At 38.1% G+C, this 19,784-nt stretch overlaps 1 protein-coding gene across 2 annotated transcripts in view; it reads right to left on the bottom strand.

Moving 5' to 3' along the window:
• Nucleotides 1–19,784, bottom strand: part of pde4ba (phosphodiesterase 4B, cAMP-specific a) — a 136,479-nt gene that overhangs the window by 79,825 nt on the left and 36,870 nt on the right. Inside the window, exon 3 of one of the 2 annotated variants that reach the window (XM_056749795.1) lies at nt 19,478–19,713. In XM_056749795.1, the coding sequence (XP_056605773.1) occupies nt 19,478–19,713 (236 nt within the window). Of the gene's footprint in view, nt 1–9,186; nt 9,585–19,477; nt 19,714–19,784 lie in introns of those variants that run through there. The other variant, XM_056749796.1, reaches the window with a different exon arrangement.

Raw genomic sequence — 19,784 nt, 5'->3', positions numbered from 1 at the left:
ACAACAGACAAAAATGCGATGCAGCTGATAAGGTGTTAACCACGGAAGGAGCTGTTTTATAACTTTTTGACAGAGCTATTATTATCTTGTTAACTTTTCACAGACTTTTATTTTATGGAAAACTGGTATTGCGAATCGTGAAAAATAACCGATTTTGGTATTTACAGTAGAGTACTGTTTAGTACTGTACTACATTGGTACAATTTAAAATTAGATAAGGAAAAGAGAGAGCAATACAGAGAGTATATTTTTGAAGGTCAAATCGCCGAAGGATGTGCTCTTTTGCGGGTGGCATCTTTTTTCAATACTGCTTCCCAGTGATCTCTTTTATTTCAGCATTCTCCCTCACACAATTCATCTCAACCACAACATCTGTACAGTCCATTGTATAGTAGCTTTATTTAAGTATGTGCGCCCAGCAAGTGGGCTTGTGAAAGACTGTGTGATAATTATTGCGTGGAGGTGATGGTAGCCATAAATCCAGTGGAGAGAGTTTGCTTCCAGCAGACCCACTGTGTGTTCCAGATACCTCAGCCCTGGAGACTGATTAACTCTCAGCAAAAAGTCAGTCCACCAGCCTGGAAATGTCTGAGAGATGGAGAATGAGTGCATTAACAACAACCGAGTAAAAAGGTCACCTGGATATTCTTACAATGCTGGCAAAGCTTTCTGGTCTGTGAAGAGACAGACTGAGAAGTTCATTCCTCAAATGCACTCCAAAATGTGGGATTAGAGTAAAAATCTCTAACTTTAGCATTTTTTATAAATGTTCTGAGATTTCATTTATTAAAGGGGTCATATGCGGCGAATACGTGTTTTTCTGTGTCTTTCGTGTGTTATAAGTTGCCTATGCATGTATTAGACATGTAAAATTGCAAAAATGTAACTGTCGTAAAAAGATGCATTCTAACCTAAAGTGAATGCTCACACAGACCTGCTAAAACGCCTTGTGTAACCACACCCCCACAAATCTACGTCAGTTCGTGGTATGATATGACGAAGACCGTCCAAATGTATACACAAGTAAGGTGGGTGTACCTGTCATTACAATTGCTTTGGAAGCCGATGTTCCAAATATGGTGAGAAGCATTACATTTCTGTCACACGCTTGCAGTATTTGACCAATCTGGTTAACTGACCAATCATAGCACACTTTGATGTACACATGTTGTTCTGTAGTACGTTCTCGAATCATTCCTGGATATGTTCATTCTGGGATACATGTTTTTGCAAGAAATGTAAAAATGTAGGTAAACTTTTATTCAAACTGATACATTTACATTTAGGCATTTGGCAGATGCTTTTATCCAAAGCGACTTACATTGCTTTATCCTATATATTTTACATAGGTATTTGCAATCCCCTGGGATCAAATCCACAACCTTGCGTTGTTAACGCAATGCTCTTACCACTGAGCTACAGGATTGGATACACATCAGTGGCATCACTAGGCCCTTTTTAGGTGGGCTTTAGCCACCCTTAAGGTCTAGTTTAGCCCCCCTAAAATAAATTAAGAAATTATGTCATCTGTACAGAAATTCGAGATCGCCTTAGTCCTTTACATTTTTTTATTATGAAATGGCACAGAGTGGAGCGAACGTCAAGGAGTACAGAATACAAGGTGTGTGCATTAACATGAGATCTGCATCTTTGCCATTCTTTGCTATAAATGCATTTTATATAATATGATGCAGGAGCGATACAAGACCCTTTCCCATCCACTATAAAAATAAATGCATAATAGTTCAACACTGGCCTAAAACCTTTGGATCCTATTGTGGATCCCTATAACTTATGACATCACAGAACACTTAAAGAATACATTTTTCAGAACTTTAATCAAATATTGAATACCGATAACCTAACAATTGCATTGCAGTTTGTATTCATGTGGGCATCAGCATTTTAATGTCTTTAAGTGACTTTGGTTTGAAAATCAATTGCCATGTGGCCTGCTCTGCATGTGCTACTTCTGCATCCTGTTACTCAGCACATTGATAACAGATCAGCCACCCTCTAACTTTGTATGCATGTTGGTTTTGAGCTTAGACCAACCATGCTGCTGTACTATCATTATAATATTTATGCTCTTACTGAGCCCAATTAAATCCATTCAAAAATGAAGTAGATAAAAAAATCAATGTTTAAAACGGTCCACTGTCACCCTATTTTTGCAGAGATGGCAGTATGGAGGCAAAGGTTACGGACTGAAACTTTCATAAAATATTTTGCAGTTAGCTCAGCAACATTATAACACGCAACACACAAGAATGCAAGTTGAGTGTGGAGCATTCTTGTGTGTTGCGTGGAGATTCTGTCAACAAGTATTTGAGATTGTTATCTTATGATGGTTTTGGAACAGAGCCATTACGCTTGACTTAAAACAAGATCTGATGTGCCTTGAAGGGATAGTTCACTAAAAATAAAATTCTGTCATCTATAATTCACCCTCATGTTATTCAAAACCTTTATTTGACTCCTTCTTGTGTGAAACAAAAATAAAGATATTTTGAGAAATGTCTCAGTGGTTTTGTGTCTTGACAATGGAAATCAATTAGAGACAGCCTTGTTTGGTTGCCAACGTTCTTCAAAAAATATGTTTTATCTTCTGCAGAATAAAGAAAGTCACAGGTTTGGAATGACATGAAAGTTAGTGCATTAAGATTTTTTGGGTGAACTACCCTTTTAACACAAACCCCACACTAGTAAGGTTCGATCTTGATATGAGACCAGAACTAGGACACCAAACATCAGATTCAGGTCTGTCATATTAAAAATCAAACATGAGGGGGTTCTGCAAGTGTTTGTGGCACAGATATCTCTTCTTCTTCAAATGATCTGGTTATCAAGCATTCCAGTCAAATGGCCTGAAGAATCTAACAGGCAATTGTGCAAAACAAACACACTGTACAGAACAACACAAAGTAAACAAACACTTTCAGTGTACAAAAACACTTTCAGTACGAAACATCCCCAATATCCTTCCTATAATACAACTTTCTCATTGAAAATGAGACCTACCACAGTAGGTTTAAAATCGAATATTCTTAAGCAAAAACTAAGAAATTTGTGTGTGCATAAAACATGCTGTGAATAAATGTCTTTCACACTTAGTTTTGCGCTAAACCCACAACGGAAACCGCATATTGGAATGGAGTTGTTTGCACAACTTTTAATAGAGCATGCCAAACTTTTTTAGGATATTTGGGATGTTTATGTATGCTAATGTAATATAATGCCTCCCAGAGAGAGATGGAACAACTCCACACATTAGGCCCCGGGGATGCAGAATAAAAGAATTTCTCATTAGAAGAAGAAGAAAACTGATTAGTATGAGAAAATCATCAGCATGTTGATCTTCCCTTTTTAGATACAGCGGAGGGAAACAGTGAGAGTAGTATCGGCTCTAAATGTTACTCACAACACACATAAACACCAAGAATCGAACAAAACTTACTGCTGTTTGCCTTAGTCCTGACTGACTTACAAAAGTTATGCTATTCAAGTATGGTATTAGTATAAAATATACTTTTTTACAGTAAATAAAAGTGTACTTTCAGAACTGTTCTATTTATATTCTTATTGTGTACACTTGGCTTGTGTTTACTATTTTGTTTGCGTAGCCTCTTAAATACTTTTCCACATCCTTTTGCATATTGTCTCATAAAGTTACATGGAATAGCTTAGAGTAAATACACTTTGTGGAACTTACCTTTGTATATTTGTTAGATTTGAAGTATAAAAATGTATTCAGAACAGGAATATATAAGTGCAAAAATAATATAAATAGTAAACAATGAGTATGACGTTAGGGTCACTTTTGTGTAAACTAATAAATGAATAGTGTACTTTAAAATATACTTTAAATAGCAAGTGGGCGATGTAGTCCAAAAATAGTATTGAAGTACATAGAGGATACTGCACAGTAAACCCGGATAAGTTGACAATACTCGTTGCCTCCATTTTTTTGTGTTCATATTTATAACTTGTTTTTTTTTGGTTATTTCGGTCCATACAAAAAAATTAAAAACGTAAAGATATCGAACCTTACAGCTTACGTTAAGAGTTACAATGGGATTGGACCGCATTTATGAATTATATTTTAAAAACTTACTGGACATCCAAAACAATGCTGTGTGCACAGTGCTTTATGGGTTATACATGCGCATATGAGGGTTTTTTTATTACCAAAAGCATGTAACTCGCCAAGACCTGATGAAGTGTTTAAATCAGTCCAAACGGCGCCAGGAATTCCTCCGTTTCATGGGCAAGCACAGATTTAATAAACACTTCTTTTATATGACCAAATCACTTGACTTTCGGTGCGTATATTGTTATCACTTCCTGTTTTTGGTTCGGTTCGGTTCGATGCCTTTGGTACGTGTTGCGTTCCTATTTCAATTGAATCGCGTCAGAGTTCATTTGCAAGTGGACCGAGACCAATCTTTGCAGCGCTCTCGGTCCGCTTGTTTTGGTGGCAGCTTTTACACTTACACAAATAAACCACACTAACAGAGCAATCGCACACGTGTTCGTTTTAAAACAAACCAAACCAGAACAAACCCTTAGAGGTTCTTGGTTTAAGTAAGCAGAAATTTGATCAATGTTAAATTAAAGTTCTTAATAAGTCTTAGTAAGTGTGACTTAAATATTTCATTCATCATTCTCATGCAATTAAGTAAACAGAACTTAACTAAAACGTTAACTAAACTAAATTTTCTCAGTGTCTTTATTCTACACATTTCTTAGTCTTAATGTGCATAAATCAAATACCTTTACTTATGTAACTCAAAATGAGCAAGAAGAGATTGATTTCAGAATTGGCATTAGCACAGTCATTGCTCACTGATAACACGACACGTTACAGTTTACATGTAATCTCTCAGACCCTAAACACATGCACCACTCTTCTAAACAATGTTAACCACTGAACTGAAAAATATGTCAAACTTTTCTTAAGTGAACATTAAACACTAACAAGTCTTTTACTTCACTGAAAAAAACATAAATAATCATATTTAGAAATTGTACTTCCACTATGCAGTCTGAAGCAAAGAATAGCGGGAATTGGACATTTGTGTTGAAATTACATCTTTAAATTAAGTAAATTATAAATATTAAGTAAATTTAATAATTTTTTTAGTTAAAACTTCAAGTTAATCAACAATAATCATTATACTTTACTCAAAAGTAAAAATGTGTTTCAGGAACTTAAAATATTTCAATTTAAGTTTACATTACTTAGGCTATGTTCAGATTTGACTTTTTTGAAGCTGCTAGCATCTGTTTTGCATTATAACCCTATGGAGTAAATCGTGTTTTCAAAAAAAGTCCTGGCCACTTTTTTAAACGCCAGCACCGGCGTTGAAAAAAGTTAACAAAGTCGAGCGAGTGCCTAAGTCAAGCACTTTTTTCACAACTAACAAATCGCAAGAGAGTAGCGAGACCTGTCATTCACATAACAACATGTGAGGAAGGTGATTGGCAAAGACGCTCTCTTGTTTATAGACTTACATTACGCTGTCTATGAAGCCTGTCTGAATCTGTTTCTCTGAGCTGCCTTCGTTTACAAACGCTGCCATGTTTTACAAATATAAGCGCTATTGTCAATTTTTTCTTGTCAAATGTGAACAGAGCCTTAATCTGTTTGATTATTTTGAGCATTTGAGTTTACAGTGTGCACCTTTATTTAAGTACAGTGTACTTATTCTTAAAAGGGCTGCAAGGACAGAAGCTCGTATTTACATGAAAAAGGTAGTATTAACACTTTCCATTCCAAATCCATTTTGTTGTGGCGTGAAAGTTAATGTCTGATTCATTCTGACATATTGAGTTAGGGTGCTAATATGGAATATGCATATTTGAGTCCAGCCTGCAACACTAATCTAAATCAGTGTATACTGAAGTTTACTGGTTGGGATTTTTATGTAATGTAACACTCCTGCTCATGGTTTCTAAGGCCTTTGAATTCTCTCCTTGAGCATTATTTGATATGAAGCGATGAGTCTCTTCAACGGTTCTCCACATCACTGCACTTGCATTTTCTCCACCTCTGTGTTCATGCACCACCTCACTCCCTTTAGACAGCCCTGCCCCCTTCATCCATTCCCGGTGTGTCAGCTAACACTGCATGGACCAAATCACACATTGTGATACTTTGTGGCACAAGTTGTAAATACACAAGAAACCCCCTGGTTGCAAAAGCTGACACAAATTCACCTAGCCAAACTGCACTAATGCAAGTAGGGTTATTATAATACATTGACAATAGCAGTAATATTAAAATCCATGATGATCAACAAAAATCTGGTATTGTGACAGCTTTAACGGACAGGTTGACTGATATTCCTCCACGTTTGAAAACAACAAACAAAACTATGTAAAGAAAATAGATCCGGACTCAACGAAATACAATATTCCAATTAAAATATAGAAAAATGTAAAGGTCTGATGTGTAACTTTTTGGAGGATCTATGTGACAGAAATGCAATATAATGTACATAACTATGTCTTCAGAGGTGTACAAAGACCTTACATTATGAAGAATTCTTTTTTTGTTATCTTAGAATGAGCTATTCCTATCTTCATACACCGCGGTTCCCCTTGCATAGGAATTCGCCATGTGGTTTCTACAGTAGCCCTAAACGGACAAACTGCTCCACAGAGCGCGTTTCTTAAATACATGATTTCCTTCGGCAAAGAAGCGAAAATGTGACAACATCTTATTCCTGTGGAGGAGTGGAGTGAGCCGTTAGATCCCACAAAATTTCATACACTGGACCTTTTATTTAATTTTTAATTTTATTTTTCATTGAGTTGCGTTTGATGTCCAACATAAAACCAGGTTCCTGAGACGAAATGAATTGAGAGTAACTGATCTCTGTGCAGGTCTGAGAGGTTTTCTGCGTAGGAAGATAGATGACGTCCAAAATTCAGGGTTGTATGATTCCTTTAACTCTTTCCCCGCCATTGACGAGTTATTTCGGCAATCAGTGTTTGTACTGTTGTACAGCAGGTGGCGCTGTTACAAACCTTTGGAAAAGTACAGATTCTCTGCACCTAGAACGTATATATTTGATTTGTTTTTAATGATTGTTCTGAGTCTGATCTGGGTGGAGTCTTTGACCAAAAAAATTTAATTATCTCAGCTGTTTAAACAGAGTGATGCATTTTTGAAGAAACCTACCCACATCTAAGGGGTGATAAAAAAAGAATGCATGAAGATAGAAGAATAGAGTTTCTTTTGTTTAAAAGCAGAGACTGTTCTTTCATTTGATATATTGTTTGTCCATACATTTATTAAAGAAAATGTACTGTGAGCCATCAAAATTTAGTGAAAATATAAAATAATGCTGCAGCTGTCTGGCAACTTTTTTTTAAAGGCTGGCAGGGAAAGAGTTAAGCTGCTCTATGACATTTTAGATTAATCTGCTGCTTTTTGTCAATCAATCTCAATTCATGAATGGTTTGAATCAACTACACATGCTTCCATCAATACGGTTTATGGCAGATCTGTGCTAAAAGTCTTCACAGCCGCAATCCGACAAATCACCATATAAAGAAAGCTCTTATTGCTGTGTGCCCCATTAAACTCTCTCCTAACTGTTTCTAATGGTTGTCTGGGTGAGTAATGCACAGGTGCTGGTGTCTGTGCATGCTGACAGCGTAATCCAGTCGCTCTGTGTATTATATCCGACACATTAAACATGCTTTGCCTAGCTAAGCAGAAGGGACATCTTTCTGACGCAGAATGACCCAGACATCTACATGTGAGGCCATAACATCCAAGGCTGAATAAAGAAAGCTAAAGAAAACCGCATCTTTAAATTTAAGGCAGTAAGCAAACCATTAACGCTGCCCCCTCCGCATACATCATTACGCTCAATTTAATGTAAACTCATGCACACAAAACCTTTAACCACTGCATCCTCCCACAAAAAGAAAACATTACGAACTGTGAAAATGTTTTGCAATGGAACAATAAGGTGCCTTATAAAGTGGCTCAATGCTTTATTGTTGTCCAATATGACCGTGGCGAGAGTCTAGACAGGATAAAACACGTTGTATTTACCAAATGAAAAATAACCTTTTGTGTCACATCATATCCTGCCCACATCCTCCCAAGTCTGATCCAATCTCATCAATACACAGGAAACATGTCACAACACAAAGCTTACATTTTCTCACAGCGAACGATAGACTCTCACTAAGTTATTATATTGAGTGACGCAAAGACCTTCCTTTGGTGCTGCCAGTAAAGCAGGCACAATTTTAAAGTGATAGTTCACCCAAAAGGAAAACTCTGTAATCATTTGCTAATCCTTGTCATTTCAAACCTATATGACATTTTATCTGCAGAACACAAAAGAAGATATTTTGAATAAAGTTGGTAGCCGAGCAATGGCGGTACCCATTTATTTTCATTGTATGGACACAAAACCAGTGCAAGTGAATGTGTACCATAGTTGTTTGGTTAGCAACATTCTTAAAAAATGTCCGGCAGAAGAAATCAAGCAATACAGGTTGGAATGAAAAGGGGGTAAATAAACAATTACAGAATTTTCATTTTTGGGTGAACTATCCCTTTAAGAGAAACTCAATTTCTGCAGATCATGTTGTCTATAATGACCATAAACTGACACCTCTCAAATATAAAAATAGGATTAAGCTCAAATTTATCAATTTGTATTATTCGCAACGTTGTCATGTTTTACGCAAAACATAAATATAATTTTTACACGAACAGTACAATTCTTTTAGATGCATTAGGTCTGAGAATGCAGAAATTATTATATTGACTTGAACAACTGTTCGTCTATAAAATTCAACATCTGTCATTTTAGTGTAAATTGCTAGTTTTCATAAAAAGGGTCAAGGGTTCGAAAAGAGATTGCGACGGTAGAAAGAGAGCATCACAATGTCATGTCGCTTTGAGAGCATTAACCGCTTCTTCAACCTTCACTAAATTTTTGTCATTCAAATCAAGTTGTGGTCATAATTTCACAGTATCACACTTACAGTGATATCACACCTTACCGACCTGTAACAACATAACGGCACCATTCACCCATCCCCGACAAATTCGGTGTCATTCATAAAAATATTCCTCCCCTCAACGTCAAAAGTGCAATACAACACCCTGTTGAAATCTAGACTCTCCACACCGGATCTCGCAGACACGCTTACCAGGTGTGCGCGACGGTGAACCGGCGTCTGTGTCGGCTCCCCTTGTTGACCATGAGCTTGCGGAATAGGCGCGGGGAGCTGCGGGGGGATATTTTAGGCGATGTGATGCGCTTGTTGCCTGTGCCCAGTCTCGGAGGCTCCAGCTCCAGATGCATGTGCTCCTTAAAAGTGCGAATGCAGGGGTCCAGTTCGATAGTGCTCAGCTCATTGGAGGACATGATGATGCCGTGGGTAGCACCGGCCCTATTTCGCCCCTTTCTGAGTCACGCTGCCAACTATTCCCTCCTGTTCTTGCAGTCCATTGGGGGTTATGCCATGCAGGCTGATGTTTTGTGTGTCAGACAGGAATATCTGCGGGAGCTAGGGCTGTGTTATTCTCTCTCTCTCTCTCTGTCAGCTTAGGCTTTCGGCAATGCAGTAGAATAATCCTCTCTCGTTCAGTTCCACTGACACACTGAAAACAGTCTCTCTCAGCGCACTCACACCTCCTTTCTGCAAGAGCAAGAAAAAAAAACTCTCTCTCACCACTAACCACACCTCTCTCACCCAATTCTCCTTGTAGGTAGAGCTCTCTCTCTTTCTTTTGCTTGCTCGCTCTCTCTCTCTTTTGCGTATACAAACACAAGTGACTCCTTTCAGATTTGTAGATGTCCAGTCTTCTTGATATGACTCACACTTTTATTTATTTAGATGTCTTCGACTCAGTCCTCTCGCACAGTTTTCGCCGCTCCACAGACACTATCTCACTTCATTCAGGAAACTCCATCTTAAATTATTCAAAGTGGGCAAGAACAGGTCTCCTCTCCCATCAGCTTCTCCTCTCTTCAGGAGTTTCCCGCGATGCTTTGCATAGGTTTAGCAGAGGAAACCCGGACTGATCACACCTACTCGCGGGCCTCAGGTGGTATGTTCATTGAAAAGAATCAAGCATTGATAGCCTTGGATGAGGAAAAAAGGCCACGAGAAAATGTGCATAGTGACGGTGAAAGCTCCGCCCACCCTTGCAGCCAATTGGCCAGCGGTTTGTTTGTATGATGGGTGACTCTGGATGAATTCTGATGAGGGCTTCTGCCCTTTCACAGCTCAGTGGCGTTGAAGACACTGATAAAAGAAAAATCCCAAAGCAATTTAAGATCAGGATTAGCGGCGTCCGCAAAATAAATATAGCTCAGAGTTAAATGTAGGGTTAGATGTTAAAGAAGCTGGTTTGAAGAGAAAATCGTGGCTTATTTAAATGATTCAAATGCAAAATGAAATGAAAAAATTGCAGAAAATTTTAAAAACAATAACAAAACATTAAAAGGTGGTTCTAATGTACGTTCATTAACCACAATATAAATGTTATGCCTGCCTATCTTTTACATGTTTGATTGTAAACAATGTTTAGTTTTTTAGTCTGAAATCTATACCTAAACAGCTTCTGAATCCTTATAAATCATAAAGAAGCTAGACTAAAAGCATGCATGATGGTAAAACAGCGCACCGCTCGCCCTGTGTGACAGCGGCACAGCGGGATTATCTCTGGCTCTCATAAAAACATACTGAAGAAAAGAAGCACATTAGCCAGCTATCAACCTGCCAGTCAACAACTGCCGGCAACCAGGGCTTCCCCATGGAGACCAGAGAGAAGTCATGAGGAAAAAGATGATGAATGAGAGCATAAACAAAACAGTGAAACACTGAAACAGGTGGTGAAATATTTTCTCTGTTGTTTTGACTTTGATGTTGAAACGCAGAGGATTCTTGATAGATGACTTTAATTCCTTCAGTTCAGATTCGTACAGATCTGGGTTTACGAGGTTTAATTATGAGATTGCTAGGAAGAAAGAAAGAGAGATATAACTAGAAAACCAATAAGATCACAATCGGCATGGCTAACAGTATGTGTCGTGTTGTTGAGGGGTACACTGAAAAAAAAGGATATCTTAGTGAGCATTCCTTTCTTGTTTTTTGAGAAATTTCTACACATTTTTTCATCAATATACATTTACTTGACAAGGACAGTAACCTGAGATATAAGAAATTAGAGATATTTAGTCTGGTTTTATGAAAGAAAATATAAGAATTAAGTAAGTTTATGTTTGAAGAGTAAGTAACATTGGATCATGAAAATTACATTTCATGCAGTGTGCTATGTTGCCATGTTTGAAAGTAAGCAGTCTGCAAAGTTATTGGCGTGTAAAAAAGGGAGTCGACTCTCAATCACGCAAACGAGACTTGACTTAGTCCGAGTCTCTAACCGCCGTGTATCTACGTCACTAGAAAAAGTCCCCGCCTACGTTTTGCTGGGACTGACGCGAAACACTCTCCTCCCCCAAACACTGTCGCTCGTTCATAATGCGTGTGCATCATGTCTAGATCCTGTGTCCTACGTTGTGAAACTAAGTCTGTCTTATTTAAACTACCAAAGGAAGTACCTACTTTATTTTGACCTGTAAGCTCCACCGAATCACAACCTGTAAGTTTGACTATTTATGTTTGTCTTAACTTTAAGCAATATTAGTGTACCTTATGTCAGTGTTTAGATAATGCATATAACGCTAATGTTAACATGTACCATTATTTCTGGGGTATAACAGTTTGTTTACCTAGCTATGAACTCTTCTAATTTAATTGTTCAATCTTTTATAGTCTATTATCTACTATCCCCAACGAATGTTTCTTCGTCAGACTTGGGCTCAAACAGGTAAGGTAAAATCCAAGCCATCTCTATCTATACACTGTATAAAATATCCAACCACCTGTAAACCATAATCCATTGATAATGGTAGGCATTCCATTTGCGACAGATGCTGAATGACCAATCACAAGACACCAGGCTAGCGGATAAGAGAGGATTAGACGAATGAATCGCTAAACGAATCATTTGAGAGTCAGTCAAGAAGTAAGGTAAGAATATCTGCCTATTATTACGACATAATAGTGTGTTTTTACACCTTATATGTAAATAAACTTGTTATTGGACACCCCATAAACGTCAGACCTTACAAATCATATGTTACTTACTATTTAAAACAAGCAAAAAATCTGTCTTTTGGGTGAGAACAATAACCTTAAATTTAGTTTTACCCTATCTTAAGTACCTAATTTACCCATTGGCAGATTTTTCAAAGAAATATATTTTTTTGCAGTTTACGGTGGTCGTTTACTGTACTTTAAAAAGACCTTAAAGAGGATGTGCAACGGTGTTTCATGCATTATGACTTCTATACAATGTTAAACGTGCTTTCTTCTCATCCTTGACATGGTCAACTTGTCAAAAAACAAATTGGGCGTATCAAGTAGGATTTCTGTCCTTGATACACTACCTTAGCGCTTGTATAGATTTCAAACGTTTTTTCAAACATGAAAATCTGTTTCCCCTATTGGGCAATTCTCAAGGAAAAGCACACCCACAGCAAGGCCGAAAGAAATAGCCTGTCCATTCGCAAAGTGACGAGCAACAGGAAGCCAGTTTACGATAAAGATTGGCTGCGCTGCGTCAAGATTGGCTGCGCTGTGGGCCTGCAGCTGCAGCTTGTTACTTTGCGTTAGTGAGAGAAGTTGAGGTGTGTTTGTTTGATTATGGCATATCATTGATGGATGTTATATAAATGGTGGATATAACGCTGGATTTGGAGATCGTTTGAAATTGATAGATGGCGCAGTCCCGGAGCTAAAAGTAGGGCACAAAGCTTTGTTTAATCCATCTACGGCACACACTTGTTTCCCCACGGACCATGATTACTGACGCACAGTCTGAAAAACTCTAGACATGATATGTAAACACAGAAGAGGCTGCAGAACAAATGACTAGCTGTTTTCATTTCTGCTCTGACAACCGCAAGAGTTAGAATGGAGTGTGAGTTAGAATGGTGAGAGAACATTGTGCTTGTTACGTTCCTTATCTTTAAACAGAACTTTTAGGACTTCAGCCCGCAAAGTTCATCCTCTATAACAAGCAAACGAGCGTCACAGTGCGTATTATGTCCAAAGACTGAAAGCGGTCTTTATGGCTGTTTAAACACATTCACGCCTAACAGGGCTGTTCAGTGCGACATATAACTTTATGTATTTACCAGTGTGACACTCATGCAAGAGTTTGGCAGGTGCATTAAACAGAGCCGCTTGTTTGTTTGCGTTTGTTGTTGTGCTCTTTCCTGTGTGACATTATGGCGCACCACTATTTTACTTAGTTTTAGTCTATTTTGCGAATGTAACTTGTTGTCTGGCATTGAGTCTTTATAACTAGATGCGGACTTGTGGACCACGAATCCTGTTATTTAAACATGCCATCTGGATGTACTGCGTGTCTGAGTGAATGCACTGCGTGCTACACCCGTGATCCTCATGGATTTGTCCGCGTCTGCACTGTATGAGGACATTAACACATGAACTTCATCTCCAGAGTTGCATTTTACATGAGTGAAGGTATTGAACACACACTAAAAAATAAGCGTCTTCTGACGAACTGCCAAAAAAATCGGTTAACTAAAGTAGTTTTATGGACAAATATATAATTTTTTAATATTTTTAAATAGAATAAAGAAAACTGAGAATGAAAAGGTTTGTGTCATGTAAACATGTAACTGTGCACCAAGTAATTAAGTCCTTAATTTGATTAATGAAAATAAGCACATTATTGATGCGTTGTGTGTGTTGACAGTCACTTATTTGTAACCTTTCACTTGGGGGTTATGATTCTCCTAGGATAGATCACTGCAAAACTCAAACCTTGTTGTAGAGGTCTATATTAGCACTGCTGTGGAAACTGGGTTCAATAACCAGGAATGTGAATGTTCTTGAGTCCCTCTGACTGACCTTTCCAAATGGAAGCCTATTCAGTGAATGAGCCTCTGAGGAGTGGTCTTACATAACCGAATGTCTTACATAAAGTCGTTTCCTTACTGCTGCGGTGAGGGAAGTCATATGGCTCACAAGGACCATCACACTAGTTTATAGAAGCAAAAGGATGAGCGATGGACTCCAAATGGATAAAAAAACCTTCAGGCGAGTGGAACAGGATTTAAATTGGAGAGAAGCCATCACTTAATCTACTATTGACGTCATCTGAACTCCGAATCATGTAAAATCCGTTTTATCCCAAACCCAGACTATTAGCGCAGGATGTATACTTTAAGTGCATCTGTTGTGGTTTCTAGCCACAATAGTAAATAATGCATTAAGCAGATTAAATTGATCTGTTTTTGCAACTACTGGAAACCCATCTTACATCGTCCTGCTGAACTGTGGAGCAGCTTAATATTAGTGGGGGCTATGTTACAATCACATTGTATTTTTCCTGGACCGTTTATTCTACAAACATGACACCTCCAATCGTATACTGTAGCTCTTAGAGCAGGGCTCCAGACTGCAAGTTTTTAAGTCAACTTATGTTTTGAGTTTTTATAACTTTGTAGTCAACTGCGTGCCAGTGCGCGGGTCATTCATGTATCACTGATGTTTCTCGCTGCCGCAGGTGTGCACAATCCAGGTCGTCATTGACAAGTTAACACACACATAACGTGAGAGCATTACTACGAGTCGTTGTTTGCTGTTAAAGTTAAAGTTAGTTTGGAACCCTATCTTAGAGTATGTTTACACGATAAAAAGATTTTCCTATGTGTTTTTAAAAAGTTTCAGGTACACTCGCTAGTGTGATCAAACGATTTTCATTTACATGGATCCGGAAAAACGAATAAAAACGTTCTGTTATGCATGCCAGGCCAGTGGATGGCCATTTTGCGCTGTTTAAGGAAAAAGCAGTGCTTTTAATACAATTTGTCGGCGTGTATGTGTGTTTATAGTAGTGTGCATGTAAATGCTATGTCTCAGTTGGTTGTAGTGGTGCAGTAAATCTCCATTTTGCTGGAGAAATTATAATGAGTATGTCACGCGGCACAAAGATGCAGCATGGAGGCCTCCATTATTGTTTGGGAAATACTCGCGCATGCCTTCATACTGAACGCGTGATAGCTAAGCATCTGTATGACAACTTTGTTTTTGTAAAACGCCACCTTCAGAGTTTACACGGAAACGATAATGCCGTCGTTTCCAAAAACTTCCCCACTGCATTTTCAGTCCCCCAAACAGCAGTTTTTGTGTAATGGACAGCCAAAACAAAGAAATAAAACGTTTTCCGTTTTTAGTTGAGAACGGTTTTGTTTAAACAGCCTCCTAAAAAATTTAATTGTCTTTACTCACCCTAAGGCCATTCAAGATGTAGGTGACATTGTTTCTCGAGAACAATAAAGAAGATTTTTAGTTGAAACTACGTTCCTTCAGTTTCTTTCAGACTTGTTTAATAAGAACTCAATATATCTTCCAGAGCTGAATGATTACGTTATGCATTGTGGACTTCAAAGTACAGAAAGGTTCAGAAATGTTCATGTACACTTTAAGGAGTGATGTGCATGATAAACAAAGAAAGAAAGAAAAATACCCTACACTTACACTGAAGGACTGACCCAAGCCATATAGACCATGAGCTGGTAATGGACATTTTGAATTTGCCTAGTAACCATATAACCCTACAGTAGCCAGATCGTAGCAATGCACAACAAATTACTTTGAATGTAAACCACTCGGAAACGTCCAGCAAAGAGGCTTTTTGCATTAATAACACACATTTCTTTGGAAAGAACAAAAATCAAGCTGCTAATACACAACTGCATTTACTATAAACCCTGTCTGTAGTCTCTCCTGGACGTCATTTATGGATACTGTATGTGCAACAGGCTGAGCTTTTAGTAAATGGATAGAAATGATGAGAATGGGTTCTCCACTCCCTCCAGGAAACATTGCAGTTGTCAATGTGGGGAAAAGCAGTTTAGGTTTACTTGTAAGGAAGATGATTACTGTTGGTCCTCTTAGTCCCCGAACAATCTCCATTACTGGGGCTCTGAAGCACAAATCAAGCTTACAAAGTCAAAGTCATTCAACCAAATCGTTTTTAAACACACATGGATGCTAACACACTCTGATTTTGTATGTTTAGCTGTATTTGTGAGAGCCAATTGTTAAAGGACCATTGCGTTATTTAGCGACATCTAGCGGTGAGGCTGCTAATTGCAACCAACGGCTCACTCCCCTCTCCCTTTTCGAAGCACTACGTAGGCTGAAAGAGGATTCTGATGTCGAATTTTTTTTGTCTCTCTCCCGAATGAGATAACAAATGTACGAAACGCACTCTGCAGAGCAGTTTGTCCGTTAAAGGCAACTGTAGAAACAACATGGCAAATTCCATGTAAGGGGAGACGTGCTGTATGTAGATCGCAATAGCTCATTCTAAAGTAATAAAAACACAATGCTTCATTATGTAAGGTCTTCATAGAAGAAGAACAAGAAATTTTACACATGTCCTAAAAAAAAGTCCCAACTAACATAATAGGAATTCTATGTGCCGTATTTTTGTGTGTCCAAGTTCAACTATAACTGTGATGGCCAAACCTTTAAAAACGCCCCCATAAATAAAGACAAACATCTTGTAAAGATATTTTATGTGATCCTCTCTACAAAAAACGACTGTTTACCTTACATTCTAGATTTGTTCATGGGTTAGATAAATGTTTGAAATAGAATATATCATTAGCCTGATATAAACAACAATGGAAGTCTATGAGATGTCCTCATTACTGTGTCTATGATGTGTATCCCAGACAGCCTCTATAATCCCTCTCATCGGATGGCTTCTGTGGCATTTCCAGGTGAAAATATGAAAGGACACGTCTCAAACTCTCTGACTAAGAGCTCTGAAGGACACCACCAATAGAAAAAAAATGAAAAGCCTTCGAGACGGACGATTCTCATCTTTCTAAGAAAAGGGCACCAAGTAATGAGAAAATAACATTGACTGGAAAAGATCACACACATTAAGGTACAAACAGAAAGAAGACGTCCAGAAACGTTTAGGGCAAATGAAGCAACACAGAAGAATAAATCATTTCATGAAGGTAATCCATACCCTCTCAAAGAAAACAGTAAACAGTCCTGCAATTCCATTTGGTGTTTCAGAAAGGATATGCTTTCCCTTTAAGAGCCAAACGTGTTCTGACATCATACAGCCTATTATAATACAGGAGGAGACAGATTAAAGCCGAACAGACCTAGACACAAAAGCATGTAGAAGATCTTATGCCCTGGAGGTTTCCGTAAAAGCATTTCTTAATGAAACTAGCGATACAACTCCTATTGTCTGTGTGACATTGACGTCATAGACAAATCTCTTTCTCTCTTCTTCTCTCTCATACACATGCATGCACAAAAAAACCAGTGCCACAAAACCCTACACTAAATATTATTTCCATACACAGACAGCCCTCCATCCAGAGAAAGTGGGTAAAGTCACGGATGAATTGGCTTGGCAGACAGCTCAGTGACCTGTAGCGTCTGTCCTCAAGCATCATTTCTTATGCCTGGCCCATAAAGCTAACCCACAATCCACTTGGGAGCGCCCAAATCAATCTGTAACGGAGTCACGTCAGCAGCAAAATAATTGTCCAACAAAAATAGCACTTTCCCCAAACCCTGTCTCCTGATTCTCCTGACACACACATCAAACAGACAGCTTTAACAAGAGCAGAATTGCAGGCGTGTGAGCTCGCGGGGCAGATAATGAACGTTTGTGAGTCTCTGTATATTGTGCTATACATTAGTGTGTCTGTGTGTGCATGTTTGGAGTTAATAAGCAAGCAGGCATATGCAAAGATGAATCAAATATTTGTTTGCATGTGAATATTCACGTACCTCTCATGGCACACACAAAAATAAGTTTTGAAGAATCTTTAAGAAACTCTTTTCAGTTCACGGAGACCACAGCTGTCAACCACACTTTATGTGACCTACATTTAAGCTTGTTACTGGCCCAAACCTCTTATGTTTTTTTTAGAATAATTGGAACATTGTAAAGACTACTGTTATGATAGACCATGTTGTTTTTATCCTTTTGGAGATACATAAGCTTTCAGTCTGACAGCAATACTATTTTGGTTTTAACTACTCCATATCCATACAAACATACAGATCATCTATTCATCAATTAAAGTTGAATTTATCTAATCGGCCTTCATTAACATATTATAAAGCTAATGTGTGTGGATGCTTATGATGAAATTTGGTCTTATAAATGCACAGGTGTCACATGCACAACAACATTTCAGAATGCTGAAGGACTCAAGGCCTATTTTACTCTGCGCTGCCCTCCACTGGCAAAAGACAACAACTACAGCTCAATCCATGTCAACCAATGGCAATTTATCACATAAACCAAACATTTACATTTATGTTAATTGAAAGATGCTTTATCCAAAGCGAATTATGGTGCTGTGAAGGCATTTGTTTTCATCAATATGGGCTACAGGACCGCAGGACAATACATAATATCAAATGCTAGTTTTGAGATTTAGGCAGACATACCAAAAACAAATTTGCAATGCTCTTTTTACATCTTATAAAGCCAGGGCACAAGCCATTAGAACAGTTTTGTCACGCAATAGTTGTTCATTCAAATTCTGTCATCATTTACTCATCCTCACATTGTTCCAAACCACAGTACAATTCTTTGTTATCTATAACACAAAATAAGATATTACAACGAATGTGGGAAACTAAACAGTTCTGGGGCACAATTAACAACCATAGTTGATTTTTTTACTACAATTGCAGTCAATAGTGCCCCAGAACTGTTTGGTTACAAACATTCTTACAATGATCGTTTTTGTGTTCAGCAGAACAACAAAATTTACACAAGCTTGGAACAACCTGGGTATGAGTAAATTATAAAATAAATTGTATTTTGTAGTGAACTATCCCTTTAACATCTTAGTGACAAATTGAATGATAGATTATAACCAGCTGTTATAACTGCAACCAAACAGATTCTTGTCTCCTCTAGGCAACAACAAAACTGAGCAGATTACAGCTGGAGCTTTAATCCTCAGAGCTGTAAGCGAAGTGCAGAAAACATGATTTCTGCTAATTTAGGTGACATATACTTAGACATGAAAGTATATAAAAGTTACTTGCCATATTTACACTTCATATACTGAGTGACCTATCTGAAATGGAACATCCAGTAACAAATAATTCAATTTGCAGTCCTTGGTTAAGCATAAATGTTTTTAAACCAGCAGGCTATAAAATAAAATAACTCAATACAAATTAAATTAAGTTTTAGAAGAGAGATAAAAAGATTTTATTTTACTTTTAATGGCAATTGTGCCCTGAGCACTGGTAGATTTCAGACCCTGCTTTTGATAACCAGATGTATAAATTCACAGTGACGGAGCTGTGGGAGGCACTGAACTAAACTCACCAATCAGAGTCCACAGGCGTGATGTCAATGCGAGGGGTGATGAAGGGCAGTGTGGTCGGTCTCATCATGATCTCTTCATCTGGACTGCGTGATCTCTCCATCTGCCTCCATGACAAAGGAGGTAGCTGCAGGTTACCGGACAAACGGCGTCGACCCCGGCGCAAGTCCACCCCTAATGTACAACCTGAAGATGTGAAAGATTCACTAAGTCTGCAGTCTGGAGGCTCCTTAATGTCCTAGAACGAAAAAGAAAGAGAGCGATAGGAAATGATGAACTGAATATTGCAATAAATAGAATGACAATAGT

This window comes from Triplophysa dalaica, chromosome 6, assembly GCF_015846415.1.
Source record: "Triplophysa dalaica isolate WHDGS20190420 chromosome 6, ASM1584641v1, whole genome shotgun sequence".
Lineage (NCBI taxonomy): Eukaryota > Metazoa > Chordata > Actinopteri > Cypriniformes > Nemacheilidae > Triplophysa > Triplophysa dalaica.
Note: the sequence above shows the minus strand (reverse complement) of the source record. Positions and strands in the feature narration are given on the sequence as shown.